We start from the raw sequence: 27,944 nt of genomic DNA on the forward strand, positions 1-27,944 counted from the left end.
TACATAATAGGTGCTTAGTAAATACTTGTTAAATACATGGATAAATGAAAGAAAACTGTACTCTCTAGCCCCTTTGTGTCCCCCACGAACAGAACATTCTCTAGAGTCTTCCCCTGAAGACACCATTCCCTTGCCTACCACTCACCCCACCAGCCAAGAATATGCCTCAACCCACTGGATGGAGGATGGGCTGGCACGCGTCCCCTAGGCCGTTTGGTACGTTTTTCTACCTCCAGCCCTCGGAGCTGCGTCTGGTGAAGGATGGTAGAGGTAGGAGATGATGTAAATCAAAGGGCACTGCCGTCCACCCCGTAGGATAAGACACGGTGCGGAAGGGAGACCTTCCCATTTCCAGAATACCGCAAATCTCCCGCAGACCCTCTTACCTACACGGGAGGGTGGGGACTCTTCCCGACCGGCGTCCTGGTTGACCAATACCTGACCCAGATCACGCGAGCCAGCCAGTGGCTGCGAAGCAGGGCTAGAACGGGGCGGGGCATGGTTGCTAGGGCCGAGCCGTGGGGTGCCGGGAGAGGCTCCGAGAGAGCCTCGGCGGTTGCTAAGACTGGAGGTCACAGAGCGCCGCTCAGGGATTGGGCAGCGACGGAAGAGGTGGGTGGTGATTGGGCGGCACCCGGGAGGCTCCCGGGTGAGGCGCGGGCGCGCGAGCGGGAGTTCCGGTGGAGGCCCGTGCTGAGGGCTGGCGCCTTCACCATGGCTTCGGCTGAGCTGGACTACACCATCGAGATCCCGGATCAGCCCTGCTGGAGCCAGGGTATGGAACGAGGGTCGGGTCCAGTCGTGGGGAGGTAACCGAACGAGTCTGTGGGTCGCAAGCACAGCTGTGGCTCCGCCCCCCTCGGAGTCCCGCCCCCTCGCGACCCGCCCCCTCACGGGGTCCCGCAGGTCCCGGACTTGGTCGGGCCCACAGAGCCCCACCCCCGTGCAAGCCCCGCCCCCGGAGTGGTCGCCGCGTCCGAGCCCCGCCCCTTCCCTGCGGCCTCGGCTCCGTTGGGGGCTTATTTCTGTCTTTTCAGTTGGAGCTCTCAGGTCCGTGCCCTCGTTTCTCTCCTCGCAGCTGAAGGCTGCCGAGGGCAGGGGCTGTCCTGATTCCTTTGGGCTCAGGCTTCCCACTTCCAGCCTCTCTTCGGCGATTGTGGCTAGGGGACCCACCCATTATTTTCCACCCACTGTTTTCCCGGGGGTCCTTGTAGAAGCCCGGGACACGGGACTCATCCCTCCCACTCTCCTTGGCAGGGGTGAACCGAGCAGTCTCTGCCCTCAGGTAGAAGTCTGTTCAGATCCTTTGCAAAACGAGGCTACCGATAGTAACCTCTCTTCCAGGGCTGTTGGTTGCACAACTGAGGTAATTTGTGTAAAGGACCCAGCATAGTGCCTGGCATGGAGTAAATATAATGATTAACATTACTCCTCCCTAGAGTCGTATCATTAAAGACAGTTGTGTGGGAGACTCCACAAAATGAGTAGCCTGTAGAGCAGGCCTGCAGTGAGAGTTGGATTGGGGGCCCAGAGAATGGAAAGTTTGGCCCCGACAGGGAATTATGATAGAGGAGGCTTGAGGTACTGAGCCCAGCATGTCTCTCCCTGCTTTAGTTCACATGGCCTTTCCGCCCTCCAGTCTCACTGCCAGCAGCTCAGCCTCTGGTATGGCTACCACAGTGATCTTCCTTAATAGAGAGGTTTGCTCTTGTCACCGGTCTGCCTCAAAGCCTTCGGTGGCTCCTTATTGCCCTCAGGATAAATCAAGTTCAGGTTTTGGCATTCAAAGTCCTTCGCAGTTTAGCAGCCCCTGCTTATCTCTTTGATCATTGTGTCCTTCCACTGTTCAATTTGCGTTTTATGTTCTGGCAACCCAAACTGCTTGTGATTCTCCACACACTTCTTGCTTCTCCGCCTTTGCTCCTGTCTGGAATGCCCTTTCCCCTCTGCTGCCCCGCACTGCCCCCTCGCTTGTCCTTGTCCAGTTCGTCATTGAAGGCTTAGCTCAGATGTTGCCTCCTTCTGGAGAGCCTCCCCAAGCCCCTCCCATAGCATCTTGTGTTTTGGTTGGGGTCTAGGAGGAGAGGGCAGCCCCTAGGCTCCCACAGGACAGATGGCCCTAGACCAATTCTGTTGCCTTAGAGCTGGGTATGGTGGCGTAGGGCTCTTGGGCTTATGGATGTAAAAATGCTTTTGAAAAGTTTTGGCCTCAGGGGGAGATGAAGCCAGTTAATATTGTTGCCCTTGGAGAGCCACCAGCTGCAAAGGGCTGGAGTTGCCCACTGTGTGCATAGGAGGGCAGATGTTCTCTCTCAGCCCAGGTGGGCAGCCTGGTGGTTTTGGTTTGCCATTCACTTCTACCTCTTACTGGTTTTATGGCTTTGGCAAATTACTGAACCTTCTTGAGCCTCGGATTCCTTCACTGTAAAATGGGAATTATAATGGTGCCTCCTTCACGGGATTGTGAGGGTTTACAGGACAGTGACTGGATGTGTGTGCCTGGCGTGTCGGTGTATCTCCTCTGCTTGTGGCTCCCCTCACTGCTTCAGGAGGCGGGGTCCTAGAATTGGAAGAAACCTCAGGGGGCCATTTAGTCCTACCAGCATGAGGGTATTCTGTTGCTTCCAGACCCTTCTCTGATAGGATGCTTCCTCCCAAACATCCTGGCCTGCTGTAGGTAACTGGGATTGTTAGAAAGCACTTCCTTTTCTTGAGCCATAATAGGCCTTCCTGTCGTTTCTGTTTTCAGTTCAGCATTTGCTGGGTCCTGGCTGCCAGTTAGTTGCTGGTGCCTCAGAAGTGAGTCATGCACAGGTTCCATTCAGGGAGCTGTGGTTTTCAGGATGGGTGAGGATTTATAAGCAGGTGGTTTCACAATGATGTGGTAACTGCAGGACTAGAGGGTCGGGGTGGGCGCAACACAGCAAGATAATCTCTCTTCTTCTCTCTTCAAGAGGTCAGCTCATGCCTTCCACACATCTCTGTTCTCCAAGAGAAATATCTCTAGGGCCGTCGTCAGCTGTCCTTCCTCTGATGTGGTTCTAAGAATCTCCTCCATCTGATCAGCTTTAGTTCATCATGCCTTTCCCTCTCAAAGCGCATGCCCCAGAGCTGAGCTCTAGAGGTTGTAGCACCCCTCAGCGGGAGATAACAGCACCGTGGTCCCCTGAATCTGTTTCCCATCTGCAGAGAGCTCCCTCCAGGCTGACATGGCTTCACGTGGGGTTAGCCTGTGGGGATCCTGGAGATTGTCTTTCTTTTGCATTTGCTGTTTAATGGTGGAGAAGTATGTAGGACAATCATGTTTGGTTTCTGGAATGTCTTTCCCCCATGTTTGAAGATCAAAACTGCAGTGCCCAGCACTGCTGTGAGTTGACAGGCGAGCAGCTGCTGCTGGCATATCAGTTACCTAGTTACCTAGAAGGCAGCTGCGGGTCTGGGATCGTTCAGAGCCCAGGCTGGGCAGCCTAGGATCCTTCTGCTGGGAATCCCACCAGCCAGTATCTGTGACTGCCCATGCTGGGAGAGTAGTCGGCCTGGGCCTTCGCTGAAGCTGATCCCTGGACCTGGAATCTCTCTGATTCCTTATCTGACCAGTGATCTCCTTCCCCTCCTAATACTCTGCTCCCACCTCATTTCCTTGGGGAAGGTTCTGTTCTCCTGGCTCCCAGAGCAGGGATCCCTTTTGTAGTGCTTTTGATGGTTTTGCTCACTGTTGCTAGGGCCTGCCAAGGATGAGGTGCCAAATGAGCTGAATGGAGTCACTTGGCAGCTCTGCGGGCCCGAGCCAGAGATGCCCTGACATCCCAGGCTGAGGCTACGCTGCCCCTTCTCCCGTCCGGAGAATGGTCAGCCAAGTCCTGCCCCAGGGCCCCTCTTTGCTTGCTGGCAGGCCAGGAGGCCTTCTTAACAGCACTGTATTGCTCTCATGTTCAGTAAACATTTTCAGAAATAATTGATTCACAGGGTCTGGACAAGGGGCTTACCCTTAGAGTACAAGGAAGGCCTTTGGAGGTCACAGAGAGGGGAAGTGACGGGTTTATTGTGAGCCCAGGTTTTATTGTGAACCTGCTCTTCTGCTAAGCACTCGCCAAAAAAAAAAAAAAAAGGTGGGGAAAGAAAAAAAGGCCACTTAATCTTCAGGAAGCTTTTACTGGCACCTGGGAAATAGTCTGGAGTGGTTTTGAACACCGTGGTGGGCCCCAGTGGTTGCAGTGGGCTTCTTGGAGAAGAGTGGCCCAGGCTGGACCTAGAGCTTCACAGGGCTGATGGGTAGATGGTGAGCAAAGAAGGCGCAGAAGGGCACTAGGGGTGGGGGGACTGAGGTGGTCCCACAGAGCTGTCACACCAGAGAGGCCTTAGAGGCCCAAGTGAAGAGTGAGTTGGGACTTCAAACTCTCCTTGCCTGTGTGGCCCCCTGTTTTTTTTTTTTTTTAAAAACAGAGGAGTTTAATTTACAGGCATACCTTGTTTTATTGTGCTTTGCTTTACTGCACTTCGCAGATGTGCTTTTTTTTTTTTTTACAGATTGAAGGTTTGTGGCAACCTTGCATCAAGCAAGTCTATGGGTTCCATTTTTCCAACAGCATTTGCTCACTTCGTGTCTCTGTGTCATATTTTGGTAATTCTCACAATATTTCAGACTTTTCCATTATGCTTATATTTTTTGTGGTGATCTGTGATCAGTGATCTTTGATGTTACTATTTTCATTGTTTTGGGGTGCCACGAACCCCATCTATATAAGACAGTGAACTTAATCGATGACTATTGTGTGTGTTCTAACCGCTCCACTGACCATTCCATCTTCCCTCTGCCTCTCCTTGGGCTTCCCTATTCCCTGAGACACAGTACTGAAATTAGGCCAGTTAATAACCCTACAGTGGCTTCTAAGTGTTCAAGTGAAATGAAGAATCACAAGTCTCTCACTTTAAATCAAAAGCTAGAAATGATTAAGGTTATTAAGGAAGGACTGTGGAAAGCTGAGGGAGGCTGAACACTAGTCCTCATGTACCAGACAGCCAAGTTGCAAAGGCAAAGGAAAAGTTCTTGAAGGAAATCAAAAGTGCTACTCCAGTGAACATATGAATGATAAGAAAACAACCTTACTGCTGATATGGAGAAAGTTTGAGTGGTCTGGGTAGAAGATCAAACATTCCCTTAAGCCAAAGCCTAATCCAGAGCAAGGCCCTAACTCTTTTCAATTCTTTGAAGGCCGAGAGAGGGGAGGAAGCTGCAGAAGAAAAGCTGGAAGCTGGCAGAGGTGGGTTCATGAGGTTAGAGGAAAGAAGCCGTCTCCACAGCATAAAAGTATAAGGTGAAGCAGCAAGTTATGGTGTAGAAACCACAGCAAAGTTATCCAGAAGAATTGGCTAAGATAATCCATGAACGTGGCTACACTAAACAACAGATTTTCAGTGTAGATGAGACAGTCTTATATTGGAAGAAGATGTGATTTAGGACTTTCATAGCTAGAGAGGAGAAGTCAATGCCTAGCCTCAAAGCTTCTAAGGACAGGCTGACTCTCTTGCTAGAAGCTAAGGCAGCTGGTGACTCTAAGTTGAAGGCAGTGCTCATTTACCATTCTGAAAATTCTCGGACCCTTAAGAATTATGATAAATCTACTCTGCCTGTGCTTTATAAATTGAACAGCAAAGCCCGGATGACAGCACATCTTTTACACCATGGTTTACTGAATAGTTTAAGCCCACTGTTGAGACCTTCTGCTCAGAAAAAAAGATTCTTTTTAAAATATTACTGCTCATTGACAATGTACCTGGTCACCCAAGGGCTCTGATGGAGATGTATGATGAGATTAATGTTGTTTTCATGCCTGCTAATACAACATCTATTCTGCAGCCCATAGATCACGGAATAATTTCAACTTTCAAGTCCTATAATTTAAGAAATACATTTCTTAAGGCTGTAACTGCCACAGAGTGATTCCTCTGATGGACCTAGGCAAAGTAAATTGAAAACCTTCTGGAAAGGAATCTCTGTTCTAGGTGCCATTAAGAATATTTGTGATTCATGGGAAGAGGTCAAAATAGCAACATTAACAGGACTTTGGAAGAAGTTGATTCCAACCCTCGTGGGTGACTTTGAGGGTTCAACACTTCAGTGGAGGAGGCTGCAAGAAAGAGCAAGAGAACCAAAATTAGAATTGGAGCCTGAGATGTGGCTGAATCGCTGTCATCTCACAATAAAACCTGAACAGACAAGGAGTTACATCTTACGGATGAACAAAGAAAGTGGTTCCTCGAGATGGAATTTACTCCGGTGAAGATGCTGTGAAGATTGGAAATAACAACAAAGGATTTTAGAATAGTCCATAAACTTAGTTGCTAAAGCAGCTGCAGGGTTTGAGAGGATTGACTCCCAATTTGGAAACAAGTTCTGCTGTGGGTAAAATGCTGTCAAACTGCGTCACATGCTACAGGGAAATCATTTCTGAAAGGAAGAGTCAATCAATGTGGCAAACTTTCTTTTTTTATTTTAAGAAATCACCACAGCCACCCCAGCCTTCAGCACCCACCACTGTGACCAGGCAGCGGCCGTCAACATCGAGGCCAGACCCTCCACCAACACAAAGATTATGACTCTCTGAGAGCTCAGATGATGGTTAGCATTTTTTAGCAATAATGTATTTTCTTTAAAGATTTTATTTATTTATTTGTCAGAGAGAGAGAGCATAAGCAGGGGGAGCAGCAGGCAGAGGGAGAGGGAGAAGCAGGCTCCCTGCCGAGGAAGGAGCCTGATGCAGGACTCGATCCCAGGACCCTGGGATAGGAGCCTGATGCAGGACTCGATCCCAGGACCCTGGGATCATGACCTGAGCTGAAGGCAGATGCTTAACCGACTGAGCCACCCAGGTGTCCCAAGCAATAATGTATTTTTAAAAGATTTTATTTTTTAATTTTTTTAAGTAAACCACACCCAATGTGGGGCTTGAACCCACAACCCCGAGGTCAAGGGTCGCACGCTGTACTGACTGAGCCAGCCAGGAGCCCCAGCAATAAAATGTTTTTAAGTTAAGGTATGTACATGGTTTTTTTAGACAATGCTACCACATACTTAATTGACTACAGTATATTGAAAACATATGTATGCACTGGGAAACCAAAAAATTTATTTGACTCACTTTATTATGATACTCATTTTTGGGGGGTTGTCTGGGAATGAGCCCACAATATCTCCAAGGTATTCCTATATTTTTTGGAATCACAGTCTCTTTCACACATTAATAAAAACCCTTTCTAATATGTCTGCTCTGTACCAGGTACTGTGCTAGGCTCTAGATTTGAGATCTAGACCTGGTGGACTGTGTACAGGTCTCCTTTCTGTGAGCTCACCAGGGTTTCTCTTGCCCTTCTGTTGACTATGTCCTGCTCACATACTAGGCCTGCCAGGAGCATCTATTATTAATGGCAATCACCTTGTGAAGGAGGGAGAGGTCTTACTCCATTTTACATATGAGGAACAGAAACTCCAGGGCGCTGAGGTATCTTACCCCAGGTTATCCCAGATTTCAACTCTAGAGCTCCACTCCTCAGCTAGTACATGCAGATTCTTGTTGACATTAGGAAGTGTTGCTTGAATACAGTTCCATTTCTAGGACACAGTTAAGGACACACACAAAGAAAGAGGTGTCCAATAGAGTCCTTTTATAATAGTAAAAATTGGAAATATCATGTCCAATAATGGGAGATTGGTCACCACAAATTATGAAATATTCTACAGTCGCTCCATAGCCACTAAAAAGAGTGATGTAGAAATAGGTAAGCTGACAGGGAGAGAGGTTCACAATATATTGCTAAATGGAAGAAAGCAGATTACAAAACAGTGGGATTCCAATTTTATTAGACATTCATTTTCTCCTTTTCTATAGGACACATGTGCTGCTCGTGAAGAAGTAGTATCTTGGGTTCACTGAACTCTTTCTTTGTGCCAGGTACCATGCTAAGCCCTCGACAGACATTATCTTATTTAATCTATATATTAATAGCCCCATTTTACAGATAAGGAATTTGAAGTTTAGGGAGTTTGCGCAAGGTCTGTTTCATAGTTACTCATGGCGAGCCAGAGATTTGGACTCAGATAAGGTTTTGTTTTATTTTTATTTTTGTAAAGTTTTTAATTCCAGTTAACATACAGTGTAACATTAGTTTCAGGTGTACAATATAGTGATTTAACACTTCCATACAGCACCCGCTGCTCATCATGACCAGTGTACTCCTCAATCCCCATCACCTGTTTCACCCATTCCCCCACTCTCTCCTCCCCCAGCATCAGTGTGTTCTCTATCCTTAGGAGTCTGTTTCTTGGTTTGTCTCCCTGTCTTGAATTCAGATATGGTTTTATAAAGTATGTACTCTTAAGATACTGTGCTACTTTCCTAGGCTCTTATTTCAAAAAGTAAAAAAAAAAAAAAAGGAAATTTTTAAATATATAAATATGGGAACTGTGGAGCACCTGGCTGGCTCAGTTGGTAGAGCGTGTGATTCTTGATCTTGGGGTCATGAGTTCAAGCCCATGTTGGGGGTAGCGTTTACTTAAAAAAAAAATAAATACCGGAACTAGATATGTGAGAATCTAGAAAGTTTTTCTGGGAGTAGAAGAAACTGAGGATCCTTTTATTCTTTGCATTTTAAAAAGAAAACAGATTCTTTGCATTTTGATTCTGGCTTACAGATAAAAAGCATATATTATGCCATAGACCCTTATGCCTTGTCAGCCTTTCCTTTGTCTTCTTCACATGCCCCTGGGATATACATAATCTAATTTATGCTTTAGTTTTATGACTTGAACTGTTGTACAATATATGTATCTGTAATTCTTCTATTATTGGTGTCAGTATTGTTTTGTTGAGAAATTCTAGAGGACAGGGAGCCTGTGAGATTAAATTGTTTTGTGGGTGCTCAAGAATCATGAGGGTTGAGAAGAATACTTCTGCCTTACCAAGGAGCTAAAATAACATTTTAACTCTCATTGCAAAAGCGATACATGTTGATTTTAGAAAATGGTTAAAAAAAATAACAAAAAAGCAATTGCTTCTAGTCCCAGAAATAATTACTATTAGTATTGGATGTGTTTTTTTCTATGCATAAATATATGTGTGTATATGTATATACATAAATATATATGCACCTCTAAATATATGTATATATTCTGTTGTATATGCTGCTTTTCAACATGCTTTTTCACTTAATGTATTACTACTAATTTTTTAAAAGATTTTGAAAGTAATCTCTAAACCCACCATGGGACTTGAACTTACAACATCAAGGTCAAGAACCGCATGCTCTACAGACTGAGCGAGCCAGGCAACCCTATTACTAATTTTCAAAAATAATAACATTATTGAGATAGAATTCACATACCATAAAACTCACCCTTTTAAAGCTGTACAATTCATTGTTCTTTAGTATATTCGCAGAATTGTGCAACCATCACCACTAACTCCAGAACATTTCCATCACCTCAGAAGAAACCCTATACCCATTAGTAGTCACTCCCCATTCCCCTCTCCCTTTAACTCCTGGCAACCACTACTCTGCTTCTTTATGGATTTACCTATTCTGGACATTTCATATAAATGGAATCATGCAATATGTAGTTTTTTGTGGCTGGCTTTTTTTTTTTTTTTTTTTAAAGATTTTATTTATTTATTTGACAGAGAGAGACACAGTGAGAGCAGGATCACAAGCAGGGGGAGAGTTAGAGGGAGAAGCAGGCTCCCCGCTGAGCAGGGAGCCCGATGCGGGGCTCGATCCCAGGACCCTGGGATCATGACCTGAGCCGAAGGCAGACGCTTAACGACTGAGCCACCCAGGCGCCCCATGGCTGGCTTCTTTCACTTAGCATAGATTTTCAAGGTTCATCCATGTTGTAGCCTGTGTTAGTACTTCATTGCTTTTTTATGACCAAATGGTATTTCGTTGCATGGGATATACCACATTATTATTTTTTTTTTAATTTTTTTAATTTTTATTTTATTTATTTGAGAGAGAGAGAATGAGAGACAGAGAGCAGGAGAGGGAGGAGGGTCAGAGGGAGAAGCAGACTCCCTGCTTCTCATGGATGCGGGACTTGACCCCGGGACTCCAGGATCATGACCTGAGCCGAAGGCAGACGCTTAACCAACTGAGCCACCCAGGCGCCCCGATATACCACATTATTGATAGGCATGTGGATTGTTTCTACGTGGTGGCTCTTGTGAATATTTGTGGTTATGAAGATTTGTGTACAGGTTTGTGTGTGGACACATGCTTTCACTTCTCTTAGGTGTGTGATGACGTAGGAGTAGAAGTGCTGGGTCCTGTGGTAACTTGATGTTTAGTGTTTTTTTAGGAACTGCCAAACCGCTTTCCAAACTGGCTGCACCTTTTTGCGTTCTTACCGGTAGTGTATGAGGGTCTAATTTCTCCACATCCTCATCAACACTTGTTACTATCTGACTTTTTGATTATAGCCATGCTAGTGGGTATAACGTGGGATCTCACTGTGTTTTGTTTTTTTTTTTTAAAGATTTTATTTATTTATTTGACAGAGAGAGACACAGCGAGAGAGGGAACACCAGCAGGGGGAGGGGGAGAGGGAGAAGCAGGCTCCCCTCAGAGCAGGGAGCCCGATGTGGGACTTGATCCCAGGACCCCGGGATCATGACCTGAGCCGAATGCAGACGCTTAACCAACTGAGCCACCCAGGCGCCCCTCACTGTGGTTTTTATTTTCATTTCCCTAATGAGTATGATGTTGAGCATCTTTTCATGTGCTTATTGGTCATTTGTCTATCTTCTTTGGAGAAATGTGTATTCAAATCCTTTGCCCATCTTAATCGGGTTGTTTGTCTTTTTATTGTTGAATTGTAAGAGGTTTTTTGATACATGCCAGATACAAGCCCCCTATCAGATATATGATTTACAAATATTTCCTCCCATTGTGGGGGTTGTTATTTTCACTTTTTTGATGGTGTCCTCTGAAGTACAAATGTTTTTAATTTTGATGAAATCCCAATTTATCTTTTTTTTTTCTTTTATTCCTTGCACTTTTGGTCATGTCCAAGAAACCGTTGCCTAATGCCAGGCCACAAAGATTTACTCCTGTGTTTTCTTTTTTATGGTTTTAGCTCTTACATGTATGTCTCTAGTTTGCTTCATGTATTATCAAATATTTCCATATGATTAATTTTTTTTTTCTCCGAAGTGAAATTGCTGTGTCAAAGATGGCATGTTTTTGAGACCTTTGATCCATGTTCCAAAATTACTCTTGTCCCCGTCCTTTCCCTCCACCTTCCTACCTGTCTTCCACTGTTGGGGTTCAGGCCTTTGCCTTCTCTTGCCTTGCATGTTACAGCAGCCTCCTCCCTGTTCCTAACGGACACTGCCCGGCAGTATGGCAAGCGTAGACATGGTGATGGTGGGCCCCGTGGCGGTACGGCCGAGGGGCGTCTAACCCAGTCTGGCGATTGGGAGTGGGGGATGAGAAGGGGTTGCGGGAGGCTTCAGGGGAGGCTTCCTGGAAGTGAACAGTGAGCTGACTCAGGAGGTGGGGTGGGCATTAGCCAAGCCATAAACATGGAGCTTCAGCACACTGGCCAGGGGGCTCCCCACGAGGGAGCGCGTGTGAGGTCCTGGAGGTGAGAGCAGGGTGCCGTGCTGGTCCAGAGAGATGGATGCTGGCTCTGCCGCTTCCTGGCTGCATGGTCTTGGGGAGAGGAACTTCCTCTCTCTCTGTTTTAGTTTTCTCATCTGTAAAATGGGAACAATAGTAACGAACTCCGAGAATGGTTGCAGGACCCAGTGAGGCAGCATCCGTTGGGGCCCTTGCTGGGGGGGCCGGTCCCTGAGGAGGAGGCAGAAGATGTCAGAGTTGGATCTGTTGATGGACAAAGGCAGCTACGTGTACACGTTTGGAGCTGAGGTGGTAGAGATTTGGTTCAGCCTGGGGGCTTGGGTTTTGTTACCCAGGGCGCCGCGGGGGCAGTTTTTACAAGCTGGTCTCTAGACCGCTTGGGTTTGGATTCCAGTTTCACTGCTTACTAGTTGTGTGACCTTGAGCCAGTTATCTGTTATCTCTGTGCCTTAGTTGTTCATCAGCAAAATGAGAATAATAACAGTACATTGTTCACGGGAGTGTTGTAAAGATTAAATGAGTTGATACATAAAGTGCTTAGAACAGTGCCTGCCACATAATACTCTTTTTCCTGTTACCATTACTGGTTTTCTTGGCACTGGGAAAGAGGGGTAGTAAGAGCTGGAAGGAGATGTGGACTTCAGAGAGGTTTGTGATGGCTTACGGGGTGGATTTGATTGCCGGCACCGGGTCATGGGAAGTCTTGGAGCATAAATGAGAGACAGAGCCAGGGCCCAAGCCTTGCCCCTGAGGCGCAGCAGCCAGAGGCCCCGAGATGTCAGCCACAGGAGGGACGAGGGTGATATGGCCAGTGGGATAAGCATAAAAAGAACAGGGGCTTTTATGAGAGGATGGAGGAATCATGATCTGGATGTGGCAATAAATAACAATAGCCATAAGAATTACTTTTATTACTCTGGAAAGGGCAATGGGGAGCAAGAATGCTAGCTCTTTCTCCTTGGATCCATCCTTCACTTTGCAGCCACATGTTCATTCCAGCACGTTCCTCCTGCACGCCTGAATGGGCCAGCTACGGGGCTGGGCACTGGGCAGGGGGCGGTGATAAACACGCCGCACTCAGTGCCTGCCTGCACAGAGCCTGCTGGCTAAAGGGAGAGACAGACATTAAATCCTTGTGCAAGTCATTAATCAATACAGGTTGGATCCCACCACTTCCCCAATTCAGGATCATCATTTGCTCTCTACTGCGACGGAATAAAATTCCAACTCCTACACATGGCTTGAAAGGCCCTGCAGGATCGCGCCCCAGTGCTACTCTCAGCAGCTCTTGCAACCATTCCTGCTCCTCACCGCGGCTTCTAGCCCCCAGGACTGCTTGCTGGGCCTGAGACCAACCCTGGCATCTCTAGAGCCTCCTGCCCCCCCGCTCATGGCCTCTCTCCTCCTGGCATGTTCCTACTGGGCCTCCAGGGCAGCGCAGCACGTGTGTCTTCCTTCGGGAGGCCTTTCCCGGCGCCAGTACTCTCAGCCACGTTGCCAGAGCACCTCGGACTTTCTGGGTTGTAGCACATGAAATACAGAATCAGAAGGGGCAGCATGGCTCTGGTGGGAGGAGGTCAGGATGAAGGCTGAAGTTAGGAATGCGTAGAGAGAGTGGGGCCCCGGGAGGAGATTTTGTTGGGGGGAATGGGAGATGCCCCCGGGCAGGAGGAGCAGCTTTGGCTCAGGGGTAGCCTCGGCTGGAGTGGAGGGACCAGTTCCCTCCCATGAGGAGCACTACGGAAAGGTTGGGCTCTGGGAGAGGGCAGTGTGTTCAGGGTATCCACATTCTGAGAGCTTCTTCATGGAAATGCCTCTCTGGGGAAGAGTCATTCCTACCTGAGTTGGCGAAGCCACGGATGCCTGTAAAACCTGGTGGAGCAGAAGGGAGTTTCAAGTCCAGGGGCGGATCAGAGGCCCAGCAGAAGCTGTTCGAACCTTCCTCAATTGGGAATGCACCATCACTGCTGGTGGGGGCTGGCCTTAACTTCAGGAGGCCGCCAGGAGGTGTGGCGTCCCTTGGCTGCCTTCTCTGTGTTTGAGATAAATGCCAAAGCCCTTTGCTGTGTCTTGGTGGTGGCACAGGAGGGGACCGCTGCAGGCTGGGGGAGGGGAGCCTATGCTCAGACAGCTGCACAGAGGTAAGGGAGCCTCCCTGGGGCAGGTCTCAGAAATCTAGTTCCTGGATCTCAGAGATTCACAGGCAGGTCCAAATGGGTGGCTGTTGATTGCTACCCCTGAGGCTGCTGTGGCCCGAGCTTCATGGGCAGTCCTCATCCCCAGCAGGGTTGGTCATGGGCCCCAGGGCGGCCCAGATGCCTTTCCGCCAGAAGGGCAGGGGATGGGGACACCAGGCCAGGAAAGGTGGTACGAATATTTGGAGTGGCCTGCGTTAGGTCTGTAGGACCGTCTCCCTCACCAGAGGCCAGGCCAGCATCAGGGGAGCCTGGGAGTGCTGGGACTGAGGCGCAGGCAGCTCCCATTCCAGGCTGAGTTGCAGCCCAGCCTGGGATTCCCCCGGGGGCGGGCAGTTAATCTCTGAAGGCCAGAGTCACCACTGCTGGAGAGCGGGAACATTGAACTTTTCAATCACATTAATTTCTACAGGAAATTGTTGTCTTCCTTTTGTCCAAAGGTTAGTGATTTATATTTACCATCCTCTTAACTAGCCTTGAAATTTACTGTTGCCCGGTCACCACCGACATCCATAAATCTCGAGGTGGCAGCTGAGTAGAGCCAAGTGGCTTGATACTTGGAAGGGCACACTCTGGCCCTTGCAGGAGGGCAGATAACTAGTAACGGACAGTCCCTGCACCGAAGTCCCCTTTAGTGCGTGGGTCCTTACTCGGCAGGGGAAATGAGATGAGGTCTGACCAACGAGGTTGCAGGGAAGCCTCTTAGAAAGTAGCCATGGAGGAGGCAGCTGGCCTGTGCCTTGGCACATCTCCGCAGGAGACATGCTTCTAGTTGGGGATGGTGCTGGTGGCACAGGGGGTCTCAAGTGGCTTAGTTAGGATGGGGAGCAGGCGCCAGATTCCCAGCTGTACACTTTCTTTGTGACCTTAGGCCACTATCTTAACCACTCTGTGCCTCAGTGTCGTCATCGGCAGTAATATTCCTCATAGTGTTGTTATGAGCGTTAAGTCTCAGTAAATACTGGCGATGATTATTCTCTGGCAGGACTGGGTGGGTGGTTTGGTGTGATCCCTCAGGATCTGCTCTACCTCCCTGTTGGCACTGTCTATCCATTTCTCCTTTCAAGGTCTCCTTCCTCCAACTGCTTGTGAAATTAGAATAGGGCTGGCAATTTTTTTCTGTGAAGGGCCATAGGTATTTTAGGCTTTGCAAACCATAGGGTCTCTGTTGCCACGAGTCAACTCTGCTGTTCTATCGTGAAAGCAGCTATACAATAAGTAAATGAATGAGCGTGGCTGTGTTCCAATAAAACTTTATTGTGGACAGTCAAACTTAAATTTCATAGAACTCTCATGTGTCACAAAATATTAGTTCTTTTGATTCTTTTTAACCATTTAAAAATAGAAAAACCATTATTCTTTTTAGCGTGCAGTTCATACAAAACCAGACCGTGGGCCAGATTTGGCCCATGGCTTGTAGTTTGCTGACCTCTGGATTAGAAGGTGAAATTGCATGGAGAAAGTTCTCACTTTTCTCGCCTGGGCTATGTCTTTGAGTTACTAAAAAAAGGTGCCCTCATGTGGGTTTTTGCAGTGACCCTGCATTGCCTCCTGAGAGGCCTACATGCCACTTCGGCGGCGGGATAGAGGAGGGAGCCCTGTGGGAACCTGAGGCACACGTGCTGGCAGGATGTGCCGAGGTCTGGCACCTGTTGGTTCCCTGCCTACCGCTAGATTGGCTTTGCATTGGCCAGTCACCCTCACCCCACATGCCACCTCCAGTGCTGACAGTGCCACCGTGTCTGTGTTCCAGAGAACAGCCCCAACCACAGCGGGAAGGAGGTGGGGACTCAACAGCCTTTGGTGATTCTCTTGGGCTGGGGTGGCTGCACCGACAAGAACCTTGCCAAGTACAGCGCCATCTACCACAAAAGGGTGAGTACTGCAGGCTTGTGGACACCCAGCGCCCGGGGTGCATCTGGCCGCTCTGGGGGGCACTCGGCCTTGGCTGCTGTCATTGCTGGGCTCCAGCGACCGCTGACCGCCAGTGTGACAGGCCCGGCTCTGAGAACAGCCTGTGAGGAAGACGCTGGGCTCATGGGGACTTTGGCAGGATTATCCCTCCTTTGCTGCCAGCTCTTTGGCCGGGTCTGTCTCCTTCAGCCCCCCAACCTGCTTCCCCTTCCTTCCTCCCCAAGCCCCACGGTGCGCAGCCCAGCCCCGATGTGCTCCCAGCTGGGGAGTCGGCCCAGACTTCCAGGCTGTTGTTGCCCGGATGGGCAGCAAGAGCCTGGGCTGAGCATGCTGGGCATAGTGAGTACTCCCAGGATGTTCTCCTTTTCTGCACAGGTGAGTCTCTGTCTTAGGGTTGACCGTGGCACCTTCGCATTCCCATAGCAGGAGGGCCTCTTGGAAAAGAGATTCAGGCTGGAGGTTTTTTGGCTTCTTCTTAGGCCACCCCAGGAGTTGGATGTAGAGCTTGTGGTAACTGGAGAGAGCCTTAGGAGAGCTGGTTATATTTTGGAAGCCCCTTTCACATCTTTGGCCTCTGGCCTGGCCCTGCCCTCCTCAGCAGGAAGACGCCAGTACAGACAGCCCTGGTTGCCACCTGGAAGCCCTGGGCTGAGGAGGAATGGAGACCTCCCAGGAGAAAGGCCAGTCAACACCCCCAGCCCCTCGCCGCAGCCTCCCTCCACTGGCCTCCATCTGCACTGGGCCTGAGGGGTGTGTGGCCCTGGAATGGGAGAAGGGTCGGGGGGAAAATGTTCTGAGCTTGAGGCCTTACCCCAACCAAGAAGGCTGGTCCTCTGGTGTCGCCTTTTACAAATAGCTCTGCAGCTAAGTTTCAGTGACTTCTGAGTTCCACTCACTGGGCCAGGCCTGTTTTGTCTGGCTTCTCCATTGGACTAAGTTCCCTGAGGGCAGGCCGAAGAATAGGAATAGGTGAGTGTGGCCAGAACAGAGAATGAAAGAAAGGGCAAGTGTCAAGAGAGGAGGCTGGGAGGGGTCCTGGGGGGAACTGCAGTGGGGGGTGTGGGGTTAGATTCCAGGGAAGGCAGCGGGGTTGAGTTGGCAGGGCTGGCGGAGGGGTCCTCTGGGAAAGGAAGGGGGTCGGGACAGGATGGGTGTGGAGAAAAAAATGTTCCAACTCCAAACTCCTGATACTTGATTATTTAAAAGAAAGTAAAAATACCATATCTACACCTAGAGATGACCTCTATTTACTCGTTCTTGCCCATCCTTTCAGCTTTTCTCTGTGTGTAGCTTTTCTTAACCTAATGAGATCTACTGAATATACTTTTTTTTTTTAAATAAAGATTTTATTTATTTATTTGTCAGAGAGAGAGACAGAGAGCACAAGCAGGGTGAGCGGCAGGCAGAGGGAGAAGCAGACTTCCCGCGGAGCAGGGAGCCCGATGCAGGACTTGATCCCAGGACCCTGAGATCATGACCTGAGCCGAAGGCAGACGCTTAACTGACTGAGCCACCCAGGTGTCCCAGCTTCTGAATATACGTTTTGCATCCTGCTTTTTTTCAGATCATGATCTCCACCTTGCTTAATCTGTTTTCATCTTCTTGAGTTCCCAGTCCTTATTCAGATTCTCTCACAGTCCCCAAAATGTCCTTTATAGCTGATTTGCCCAAACCAGGATCCAATCCAGGATCACCCATTGCGTCTAGTTACTTTGTTCCTTAAGGCTCTTTTATTTTATTTTTTTTAAGATTTTAGTTTTAAGTAATCTCCACCCAACGTGGGGCTACCAGAGAATATATCTAGGAGTGCATGATCCTGAATGCTGCTAGAAGGAAAGTAGGATGGGCGCTAAGAGGTGTCATGGGATTTGGCCATTTGGGAGAGCGTGGGTGACCTTGGTGAGAGCAGTGCAGGGGAGTCAGTGGGAGGGGACGAGGTGGAGAGGGCAGGTGTCAAAAAGATTGTCTAGGAAGGTGGGGAGAGGGTGGGATAGAGTTAGAGGGGAACACAGTGTAATGGCAGAGGCTTTTATGGTTTTGTTTATTTGAGAGAGAGCACGCAGGTATAGGGGGGAGGAGGGACAGAGGGAGAGGAGGGAGAGTTGTTTTTTTTTTTTTTTTAAGATTTTATTTATTTATTTGACAGAGAGCGCGCACAAGCAGGGGGAGCAGCAGAGGGAGAGGGAGAAGCAGGCTCCCCGCTGAGCAGGGAGTCTGATGCGTGGCTCGATCCCAGGACCCTGAGATCATGACTTGAGCCAAAGGCAGACGCTTAATGACTGAGCCACCCAGGCACCCCAAGGAGGAGGGAGAGTCTTAAGCAGATTCCCTGCTGAGTGTAGAGCTGGATGTGAGGCTCCATCTCAGGACCCTGAAATCACAACCTGAGCCGAAACGAAGAATCGGGTGTTTAACGGACTGTGCCATCCAGGCGCCCTGAGGCTTTTTTTTTTTTTTTTTTTAAATGAGATTGGTTTGACAGAAATCTGGAGAAAGGAGGAGACTGAGAATACAGGAGAGGGAGGCAAGGACCCATGGCAGGGCCTCGGGGCTGAGTGTGCCTAGAGATGGAGAACCGCTTGGCTGGGGGATGAGGGGGGGTGGAGACTGGGATCCGACCTGCAGGGACTTCTAGGAGCATCTGACTGGGGAGGTGGCAGCAGAGATGCAGGCACCTGGGAAACCTCAAAGTGAGGCCCAGACCAGCGGGCATGGGGAAGCTTGGCAGGCATGTGCCCTTCCTGGGGAGTGCTGGGCCCTTAGAGGGGGAGTTCCGCGTGTGCACTCACAGGTGATGCGGAGTTGGAGGGCACAAAATCGTGTGTGTCCTCATAGGTGGCGTGTTCGCAGGAATTGCTGTTTATTTCTGCGTGTGAATGCTCCAGGGGAGGAGTGTGTGTGTGCGCGTGTGTGCTCTTGAAGGGAGCAGAGCGTGTAACTGGGTACCTGCCAGCAGTGCGTGTGCATGTGGGTGTCTTGCCGGCTACTCCCAGATGGTGTGGTGGGTGCACACGAGTGAGTGGTGGGTGCCCCGTGTGTCCGCATCTGTGGGATACGGTGTGGGTGGGCTTCGTTTAGTTCTAGGGTTGCGTGTGTGTGGAGGTGTGATGTGGGAGCGTGTTTGCATTTGTGGGAAATGCTGTGTGTTGGTTGGGGGGGTGGAAGACATTTCACATGCCGTTGGGAAGTTAGAACAGAGCACTTGATGAAATTTCCTAGAGCCTGAGGGGCCAGGTGGCATCAGTGGCCCCCTCTGCAGAGTCCTGGGAGGGGGGCTTAGGCATGCCAGGGCCCTGGGGACAATAGTGCCAGGGGGAGTCGGGGACAGATGTCAGATTGGAGCCAGCGGGAGGGGTGAAGTTAGGGGGCTGATGGCAGGGTTCTTTCAGCTGACCATCGTGTTTAGCTCTGCGTCATTCACGTACTGTGGTCAGAGGGTGTCCTCCGTGTTATCAGTCCTGCCGCCACTAATTACTGCTACTATTAGTTGACTTTGTGCCAGGTCCTGTTTGGGGCCCTTGAGGTATGTTTTTCCATTCAGTCTTCACCATAACCCCGCGAGATGGACGTTAACCCAGTTTACAGGTGGAAGCACAGGCCCAGGAAGATGAAGCAAATTGCTCTTCACCCCTATTGTTAATAAGTGGTGCCAGGAATCGAACCCAGACCTGTGTGACCCCAGAGCCCGCCTAACTCAGTTCCCCTGACAAATGGCCCTTTGTCTCTCGAACAGGACAGTGAGAGGGGATTAGCACTGAGGCATGGGGCTTTGGCTGCCTTTTCTACCTGACCTAGAAGAGGATCTGTCTGGAGATTTTGAGGCATCCTTGACCCAGGCATGGAGGGGTGCAGAAGCCTACGAGATTGGCTCAGGTTTTAGAATTTGAGGAACAGTGTTTCCTATATTTGGAGTTTCAGGGTGAGTGGGAGGAGCGATCCCGGGCCTTGGAACCAGACAGATTGGGGTGCCAGGCCCCTATGCCGGAGAGCATGGCCTGTGTTGTCAGGGTTCTGCCGGCAGGCCCCTGTGGCCGGAGACTGACCTGACGCGGTCCGGCCCACGAGTGGCCTCTGGTGGCCAAGGCTGGGGCATGCAGGCCGTGTCTGCGTGTTGGGTTTTATGGGGGTAGCTCCTTGTGCCTGGGAGGGTGGGGCTGGTGCAGAGCAGTCACTGCAGCAAGGTGTCGCCAAGCACGAGCCCTTAAATATGCCGGAGTTGAGCGGATGCACTGCAGGGAGTAAGGGGGCAGGCACGGGCCGGAGTAAGACTGTTCTGGTCAGCCAGGGCGAGCTCCAGTCCTCACCCAGCGGGCTGGGTGGCCGTGACCAGCATGAAGTGGTTATTCCACAGCTGGGCCTTGCGAGTACCTTGCACTGTGGAAGGCACCCGTCTGTGAGTGGTGAGCTGGTGCCTGGAGCACTGCTAGACTTGTAGCTGCTGGACATCTCTGACGCTAGCTTGTAGTCCCCCCTGCCCGCCGCCCCCCATCCCTGAGGACCGACCCGGCCTCTCTCCTCTTCCCAGGGCTGCATCGTGATCCGATACACAGCCCCATGGCACATGGTCTTCTTCTCCGAGTCCCTGGGCATCCCTTCACTTCGTGTTCTGGCCCAGAAGCTACTTGAGCTACTCTTTGATTACGAGATTGAGAAGGAGCCCCTGCTCTTCCATGTCTTCAGCAATGCTGGTGTCATGCTGTACCGATACGTGCTGGAGCTCCTGCAGACCCATCGGCGCTTCTGCCGCCTGCGTGTGGTGGGCACCATCTTTGACAGCGGCCCCGGGGATAGCAACCTGCTGGGGGCTCTGCGGGCCCTGGCGGCCGTCCTGGGGCACCGGCCTGCAGTGCTGCGCCTGCTGCTCCTGGTGGCCTTCACCCTGGTGGCGGTCCTGTTCCATGTCCTGCTCGCTCCCCTCACGGCCCTGTTCCACACCCACTTCTATGACAGGCTACTCGATGCAGCCTCTCGCTGGCCAGAGCTCTACCTCTACTCAAGGGCCGACGAGGTGGTCCTGGCCAGGGACGTGGAACGCATGGTGGAGGCTCGCCTGGCACACCGGGTCCTGGTGCGCTCTGTGGACTTCGTGTCATCTGCGCACGTCAGCCACCTCCGTGACTACCCTACTTACTACACGAGCCTCTGCGTCAACTTCATGCGCACCTGTGTCCACTGCTGAGCTCCTTGTCCCACCCACCCAACTCCTCTCTGCTCCAGAAATAAATGCCCCCCACCTCCCCACAACCTCTGTCTGTGGGTGGCGGGGCCCTCTTCTGCTTCAACTCCCGGACAGCCCTTTGGGACTCTGTGGTCCTGCAGGTAGAGAATTCCCATTGAATTTTAGCAGCCATGCGCCGGGAACCGTTTCTCCCGGGATCCTAGGCGGGGGGAGTGCCTGGACAGGTTGCCGTAGGAGTCTCGCCGTGGCTGTGTTTGGGCAGGCGCAAGTCGGGCTGCGGACGGGATCCTATAGCTTTTAGGCTGGGCAGGGTTAACAGAGTGGGGAGGGTGGGGTTGACGAGGAGCCCCAGGGTTGATCTTTAACTTCTTCAAAGGTAGGTGAGCTTTGTGTGGAGAGGGTCAGGCTGGCGCAGGGGCTGTGATTTCTGCTCCCACACCCCGCAGCGTGACGCCACCTGCTTAGATCCCACTCAGTAGCTCACTTGGAGGGGCCGCTCTCACCTCAGTGCCAGAGAGAGGGGAGCTGAGGGTGCAGAGGTGGCGGGCCTGCCTGGGTCCACCATGCTTTGCCAGGAAAGCTGCGACGTGTCTAACAGGCAGATGGAGTGGGGAGGAGGAGGAGAGCAGCGCCACACAGGAGCTGGGACAAGCGAAGTCAGTAGCCCTGAAGACCAGAACCAGGGCGAGGACTCCTCCGTCTCCTTGAGACCCCCTTGGATCCTGTCCAGGCAGGAGAGGTGACTTCAGCCCGAGTTCTTGATCATCTCGCATTCTCTCAGTCACTGCTGCACAATGCTGGCCCGTAGTAGGTACTCAATAAATATGTTGATTGAATGAGCTTACTGTGATATTCGAGGGACTTGGCGGGGGCGGGGGGGCAGGGATGGGCTTGGAAAGTTTGACAGGCAGCAAAGGAGATGGCTAGCCAGGCTCTGGGTGGGAGCTGACCCTTGATATTCTCAGGACTGATGGACCCTCTGCCTCCAGAGCCGAGCTCGATCTGCATCTTGTCAGCCCTCTGGGACGTCAGGGACGTCAGGGACCTCAGGGACCCTTGCGTCTGATCCCTGTGCTGTGTGGTTGCATTTCTAGCCATGGCCAACAGGTGGCAGTGCTGCCTGGGCCATGAGACCACGCTTAAGGATCCCACAGCTGGGTAGGCTTCATGCCCTCGCTCAGGGTTAATAACATTGCCTATTAGAGAGCCTACCGCCCCCAGGGTGAGAGTAACCAGCCATCAGGGACCTATTGAGTCCAAGGCAAGGAGAAGGGAGAGTTGAGACCTGAAAGGAGCCAGCCTGATGGGAACTGGGCATTACCCACTTCTTTCCCGAAATTTTAGCCATCACTGGGGCCGCTCTGCTCTGGCAGGCCACATACATTCCCTAGACTCTTGGGCCCCAGGATTCTTGTATTCAGGATATTCGGTGCCATCAAGCTGGGCCTGGGGCTGTGCACGGCCTTCACTGGGCTCCAACCAGGGTGACTTGTCACCTGAGTGCAGGAGGCAGGAGCTGCCGACTGGACCCTCTTCTGTAGTACGCACAAAGGGCACCCCAGGTATCAGTGTGTCTAAGGTGGGGGGTTTGGGAAGATGGGAGGATGGGCCTGGTGAGAATGTGTAAACGAAAGGACTCACCTGCAGCTTTGAGCACCTGGGATGCAGATTACTCACTGACCGTGGGCAGCCTTGGGGATGACGATTTGGTGAAGTGCCGTCTCCAGTCCCCGATGTGAGAATCCACCTTGGACAACTGGGGGTTTCTACTGAGGCCATCTGGGGATCTAGGCAGTAGCTATTACTGGGGTGTTGGGTCACTAGAAAAAAAGCCAAGGGGGCTGAGATGGTCGTTTTGGTCCCTCTGCCCCTAGAAAGGGACAGAGGCTTGGGGTTTGTGTCTTTCCCTAAGCTTACAGCTGCTGCTGCTCTAGATTGGGGGATAGAGCTATGTACCCCCAAGCTCTGACCTCTTCTGTGATTAATGAGCTGACGATTCTGCATCGATAAGGAATTAACCTGGAGCCCCTACCCATCAATAGGAGTCCAGGTCCCTGCCCCACTCCCACTGACGTGCTCCAGGGCCCCCGTGAGCAGACCAACCCCGCACTGCTTTGCACACCCACATCCAATCCTCTCCCCCACACTGTCAGGAATTAACCCCTTAACTGCCTCTGTCCACACCGCCCCATCACCTAGCCCTCCCTGCACACATACACACAGGCAGCAGCTGTTTATATTGGTTTAATCCATGTCAAATGTAGTTTACAAAGGGAAAGGACAAGTACCTTTGTATAGAATATACAGACACAGCATCACACCGTGGGGCCCATGTGGGAGGGGTGGGGGAGACCACTTTCCCTGGGAACAGCAGTTCTAATCCCAGGAATGGTTCTTGGCAGAAGGCTGGGCAGCCAGGAGCACATTCATCCAGCCCCAGTCTCAGCCCCTGCTTTAGCTCGGTTCCCATTTCCTGTGTCTCCCCCCTCCCCCAAATCCTTATAAAGAGCCCCAGGAGCTAAGACTAAGGAGAGGATCGTTTCCCTTGGGGCATGTGGCCCATGTCTGGGGGAAGAAATAATACACCACTGAACACCGAGCACATGGGAGAGGGAAAGGGATACCATGGCGGGGAGAGAGGCAGGCGCCCTGAGAGGTGGATGGGCCGAGCCCCCAGCCAGCCCTGAAGGGGGCACTGCTTCCAGGTGTTCTTAAAAAAAGAAGAAAATCATACAACCAAAGGGGAGGGCATGGAGTGGAGGGTGAGGAATTGTCCCATTTATACACAACATTGTAAACATACACAGTCTATATTACATGTGCTTCAGTCTGGTGTTTGCATGTCTGTCTGTCCGTCTGTCAGTCTGGGGGCTGGATCTCAGGAGCCTTGCCCCACTGCGCCCCCTCACCTCCACCTCCTTGCCCCACCCTGGGGACAGAACCTGGAATAGGTACGGTCCCCAGTCTTGGTGGCAGCCAGCAGGCAGGGCCTGGGCCTCAGCCTCCACTCTGGCTCCAGAGTCCTGTGTGTGTGTGTGTGTGTGTGTATGTGTGTGTGCGCGCGCATGTCTGTACAGGGGGAACCTGTGTGCGAGTATGTACAAGGGGGAGGGTCACGTCACAGAGGCAGGCAGGCAGGTGGGGCTGCTCGAGGCACGGCCCACCGGGGGGGCCAGCTCACAAGTAGATTCTCCGCAGGTCTCCGGGTGCCGTGATGGTGTTGCACTGAGGGCAGAGCTTCTTGGCACCCTGCAGGGAGAACGGGGAGGGCCCCGGTTACACACACCACGCCGCGTGTTTGCCCGCGAGAGCACGGGGCCTGTAGCCGTGTCTCCCCGCACCCGCTGTGTGCTGGCACCTCGGTCCTGGCAGCCCAGGCTGGGGAGGCACGGGCGGGCCTCTGCGAGCAGGCAGGCCCGCTCCTGTGCTGGGGGGACGCCAGGATCAAACCGCCTGGCCAGCCCCGCAGCGGGAGCCCCGGTAATGAGAACAAGGCTGGGTCCAGCTGTGGCTGCGGCGGCCCTAACGAGATTACATGCGGCCTTTGATCAGGACACAGAGCCCACGTCCGGGCCTTTTATTGCTGTCTCCGGGCGACATTTTAATGGCTGCTCCGGAGCGAAGAACAGGGGCAGGAGCAGAAGGAGCTTAGTAATGGCAGGGGGAGGGGCTGAGGCCCTAGTCCTGCTTACCCACACCCAGCCTCCTCCTGACCCGGGATCTCACCAATGTGTGTGACAGAGTGGGCCTTGGGGGTGGGCAGGGGGAGGGGAGCAGGCAGTGAACCCACGGAGGGAGAGGATTTAATAAACCTGGTGGGGGAGGAGAGAATGGGGGGAGTTGGGGGGGTGAATATCCCGGCTTCCCGCTGCTGTGCTTGACGCTCATCCTCTCCCCTGCCCCTTGCACCTCCCTCCCCTCGGCAGGCTCAAACGTGAGCATGGACATATGGGCAGCACCAGAAACCGCCACCCACTCCCCAACCGCCATGCTCCCTCACCAGAAACCGCCACCCACTCCCCAACCGCCATGCCCCCTCACCAGGGTCCGCAGCCAGCACTCCTCGCAGTGCACATGCCAACACTGGATGGATGTTAGGGGCATCGAGTAGGAGTCCTAGGGAGCAGGTGGGCACAGAAGGGGTCACTCTGAGGCTGGCCCACCCTCTAAAGAGCTCAAATCACAGTGCAGAGGCCCTTCCCAACCCCCAGAGGGCACTGAAGCCTGACCAGAGGCATCCCAGGTTCCCTTCCTCTTACCATACAGATGAGGCATTTGTAACGGTCCCCACGGGATAGCTGCCGTTCAAGTTCCCTGACCCGAGCCTTCAGGGCCTCAAACGTGGTCACAGCTGAATCTTCGGTGATTCTGGAAAGAGGACGGCATGGTTGGGCAGGCAGCAGGCTGGCATGTCTAATCTGAACCTCCAGCCCACACCTCCCTTGAATTCTACAAGTGTGTGTGTATAAATGTCTCCCAGATGTCCCTGCCCCCCACCTGCCCAAATCCTGTATCTGTAAACTCTTCCTTCTAGAATTGAACTCCTCACCCTCCTTGTTCCTCCACCTCCATCCTGGTGAATTTCCAAACCAGATACCTCGGAACCATTCTCAAACCATTCCTTCCCAGTCACCCTTGACACCTACAATCTGTCATCTAGTTCCTAGTATCTCCGTAGTCTCTCCACTGCTACAACTGGTCCAGGCCCTCATGGTTTCTCCTACAATTCCTCTGCTGACCTCAATGGCCCCTCTGCCTCCAGATCCTTCATTTCCATTCTCTCAGCACCTAGAATTTTGTAGATTTGACGATTTCTACTTCAACATCTCAATGTTTCCCTCAGACTAAAGCTCTACCAAACTCCTCAGACGCTGACCAGGGACTCCTTGGTCTATAGCCCCAGCCCACATCCCTCAGCACCCCGCCACTTGATGCTCCATCCACAGCAAACTAGGACGCTTCCCACACACAGCACCATTTTTCACTCCCTTGGCCTCTCGCGGCACTTTCTGCTTCCTCTGGATCACCCCACCTCCTAACTCACCAGAAGCCTCTTCCAACCCTCCTGCCAGCACCACCGCTGGTGGCTGCTCTTCTGTGCTCTCCAGCACCCTGCACCAGACTCCGCCATAGCAGGACAACTGCAAACGTCCTTGTCTCCTGTGCAAGACGTAGTTTCCCAAGGGCAAGCTGCTCACGCCACCAAATCTGACTACGGACATTAGCCCCACGGCGCGCACGTGAGTATGAGTAAATGTTTGTTGACCAAAAAACCAGTCTTGCCCCCAGAGTAAGAAATGTGTGGACTGCATGAGTCCCACAGAATCCAGGTCCTGGGCCACAGGCTTGGCCTACCTCAAGGGCTCCTTGTTGTTTCTTCCTGGGCACATCAGATGCCCCGAGAGTCCTCACCTGCTGTTCAAGCCCTGCCCATGAAAGTCCCTCTAACTTCTGGAAGGCTCTTTGGGCTGCAGTACTGAACAGTGAAGAGCTAGGACTATCTCAGAGAGTGGGGTGACCCCTTCCCACCCCTTCTAAAACAAGTGAACAGAACCCAGAGAAGCTCACAGAAGAGGAAGAATGCTGCCTGGAGGAAGGACTAGAAAAGATGCTACTAGAGATGGGCCTTAGGGAATAATAATGATGATAATACAAAAGAACCAAAATTTATTAAGCACTTACTAAATGCCAGAGATTGTACTAAGGGACTGAAAATTATTATTTTATTTACACCTCACAAAAACCCCACAAGGAGACAGTAATATTCCCATTTTATATATGAAAAAGCTAAAACAGCAAAGGAACATGAAGTAGCGTGCCTACGGTTCACACAGCGTGGAGGAGGTGGGATTCAAACCCCACAGACCGATGCCTGGATCCACCGATAACTCTGTGATTAACATTACAACACTGACAATACTCAGGAGGAGTGGGGTCTCCAGGCCCAGAGACCGGGAGGAATAAAGGCCAAGAGGCCCATGTGGCTGTAAGGCTCACCCGTGGGTAAGTGCTAAAGTGGGAAAGGAGATCGTGTCAGGGAAGACTTCGGAGGCCACAATCAGAAAGTGAAGTTTATCTCACAGGCTTTGGGAAGCTGCTGGGGCCACTGGAGGAGGGCGATGAGAGGTTAAGAGTGGAGATTAAAAGGTGTGGTCAATCGAGAGAAAGAGCGTGAGAGCAAGAGCGCAGACTGAGGGGGATTCCTAAGTGTGGCACCATGTGAGCAGAGACGCTCTCCTAGGGTGGCCTGTTCTGCCGGCCTGGAGCAGACAAACTGGCTCAGAAGCCCGTGGTTTTCACAGGTGGTATTGGCGGTAAGTGGTACTGGGGGGCCTGGGGAGGATGGTGGGTGACGTTCCATGGGCAGCAACAAACTTTGCTCTCTGACCTTTCTCTCTTAGGGCACCAGCGGGCAACAAAGAATAGGACTTCTTGGTGGTGTGTCCCTGTGTCAGGGATGCCCTCGATCTATCACTCCCCGGGTCCGTGACTCTGCCCTGCCTTTCTCCAGGGAGGCCGCAAAGGGTCCGACTCTGGCCCCTCTGACACTGGTGGATTCTGGGAGTGTCCGTTCAACTTTGCAGATCTGGAAGCCTTCACCACCCCCTCGACCCTTACAGACACCAGCACAACTCTTCCCCTGGCATCCTGCCCAATGCCATGTGTGCCATCCTCATCTGGACCGTTGGTAAACTCCTGACAAGGAAACAAGGTAGCTGTGCTCCCTTTCTCTCCAAGGACAGGCTGGGTATTTGCCTGGTCCTATGTAGTTATTTTAAAAATTAGGAACCTGAGGCCTGGAGCTGGGGGGCACAGGCCGACCTCAGAGCAGAGCGCTCTCAAACTCCGTATCATAGGAGTAGAGCTAGAAAGGCAAAAAGGATAGAGCTGGGAGAGAATGAAGCCATCTCCCCCTTCGTCTCCGAAGGCTCCATAGGCCACATCCAACTGCAAGCCCATCTTATTGTGGATCTGCTCAGCATACACCCAGCTTGTCATCTCTGCTCTGGTACAACACCCAGTTC

General features: G+C 51.6%; 3 protein-coding genes and 1 long non-coding RNA gene across 11 annotated transcripts in view; 1 reads left to right on the plus strand and 3 right to left on the minus strand.

The window, feature by feature from the left end:
• Positions 1-521, minus strand: part of ARMH1 (armadillo like helical domain containing 1) — a 54,861-nt gene extending 54,340 nt beyond the window's left edge. For all 6 annotated transcript variants that reach the window (XR_010410955.1, XM_064589279.1, XM_064589275.1 and 3 more), the window contains exon 1: positions 387-521. The gene's annotated coding sequence lies outside the window, so the exon portion shown is untranslated. The remainder of the gene's footprint in view (positions 1-386) is intronic.
• TMEM53 (transmembrane protein 53) lies at positions 499-21,758 on the plus strand. The gene is made up of 3 exons (XM_045897850.1): positions 499-775; positions 15,580-15,701; positions 20,266-21,758. Exons 1-3 carry the CDS (start codon positions 499-501, stop codon positions 20,917-20,919), a joined length of 1,053 nt encoding a protein of 350 aa, XP_045753806.1. The 3' UTR covers positions 20,920-21,758.
• On the minus strand, positions 11,292-22,953 carry LOC135364192 (uncharacterized). The gene is made up of 5 exons (XR_010410956.1): positions 22,561-22,953; positions 16,552-16,681; positions 13,471-13,733; positions 12,538-12,737; positions 11,292-11,841 (listed from the first exon to the last, which is right to left on the minus strand). It is a non-coding gene; the product is annotated as an uncharacterized LOC135364192 (long non-coding RNA).
• Positions 22,954-23,148: 195 nt separating this feature from the next.
• The window catches only part of RNF220 (ring finger protein 220), a 224,927-nt gene continuing 220,131 nt past the window's right edge, over positions 23,149-27,944 (minus strand). For all 3 annotated transcript variants that reach the window (XM_045897854.3, XM_045897855.3, XM_045897856.3), the window contains 3 exons: positions 25,179-25,287; positions 24,961-25,035; positions 23,149-24,168 (listed from right to left, as the gene is read on the minus strand). In XM_045897854.3, coding sequence (XP_045753810.1) covers positions 24,097-24,168; positions 24,961-25,035; positions 25,179-25,287 — 256 coding nt within the window. In that variant the 3' untranslated portion in view covers positions 23,149-24,096. The remainder of the gene's footprint in view (positions 24,169-24,960; positions 25,036-25,178; positions 25,288-27,944) is intronic.

This window comes from Mirounga angustirostris, unplaced genomic scaffold (genome assembly GCF_029215605.1).
Source record: "Mirounga angustirostris isolate CCGP_5_RB_7025 unplaced genomic scaffold, mMirAng1.0.hap1 SCAF_4, whole genome shotgun sequence".
Classification (NCBI taxonomy): domain Eukaryota; kingdom Metazoa; phylum Chordata; class Mammalia; order Carnivora; family Phocidae; genus Mirounga; species Mirounga angustirostris.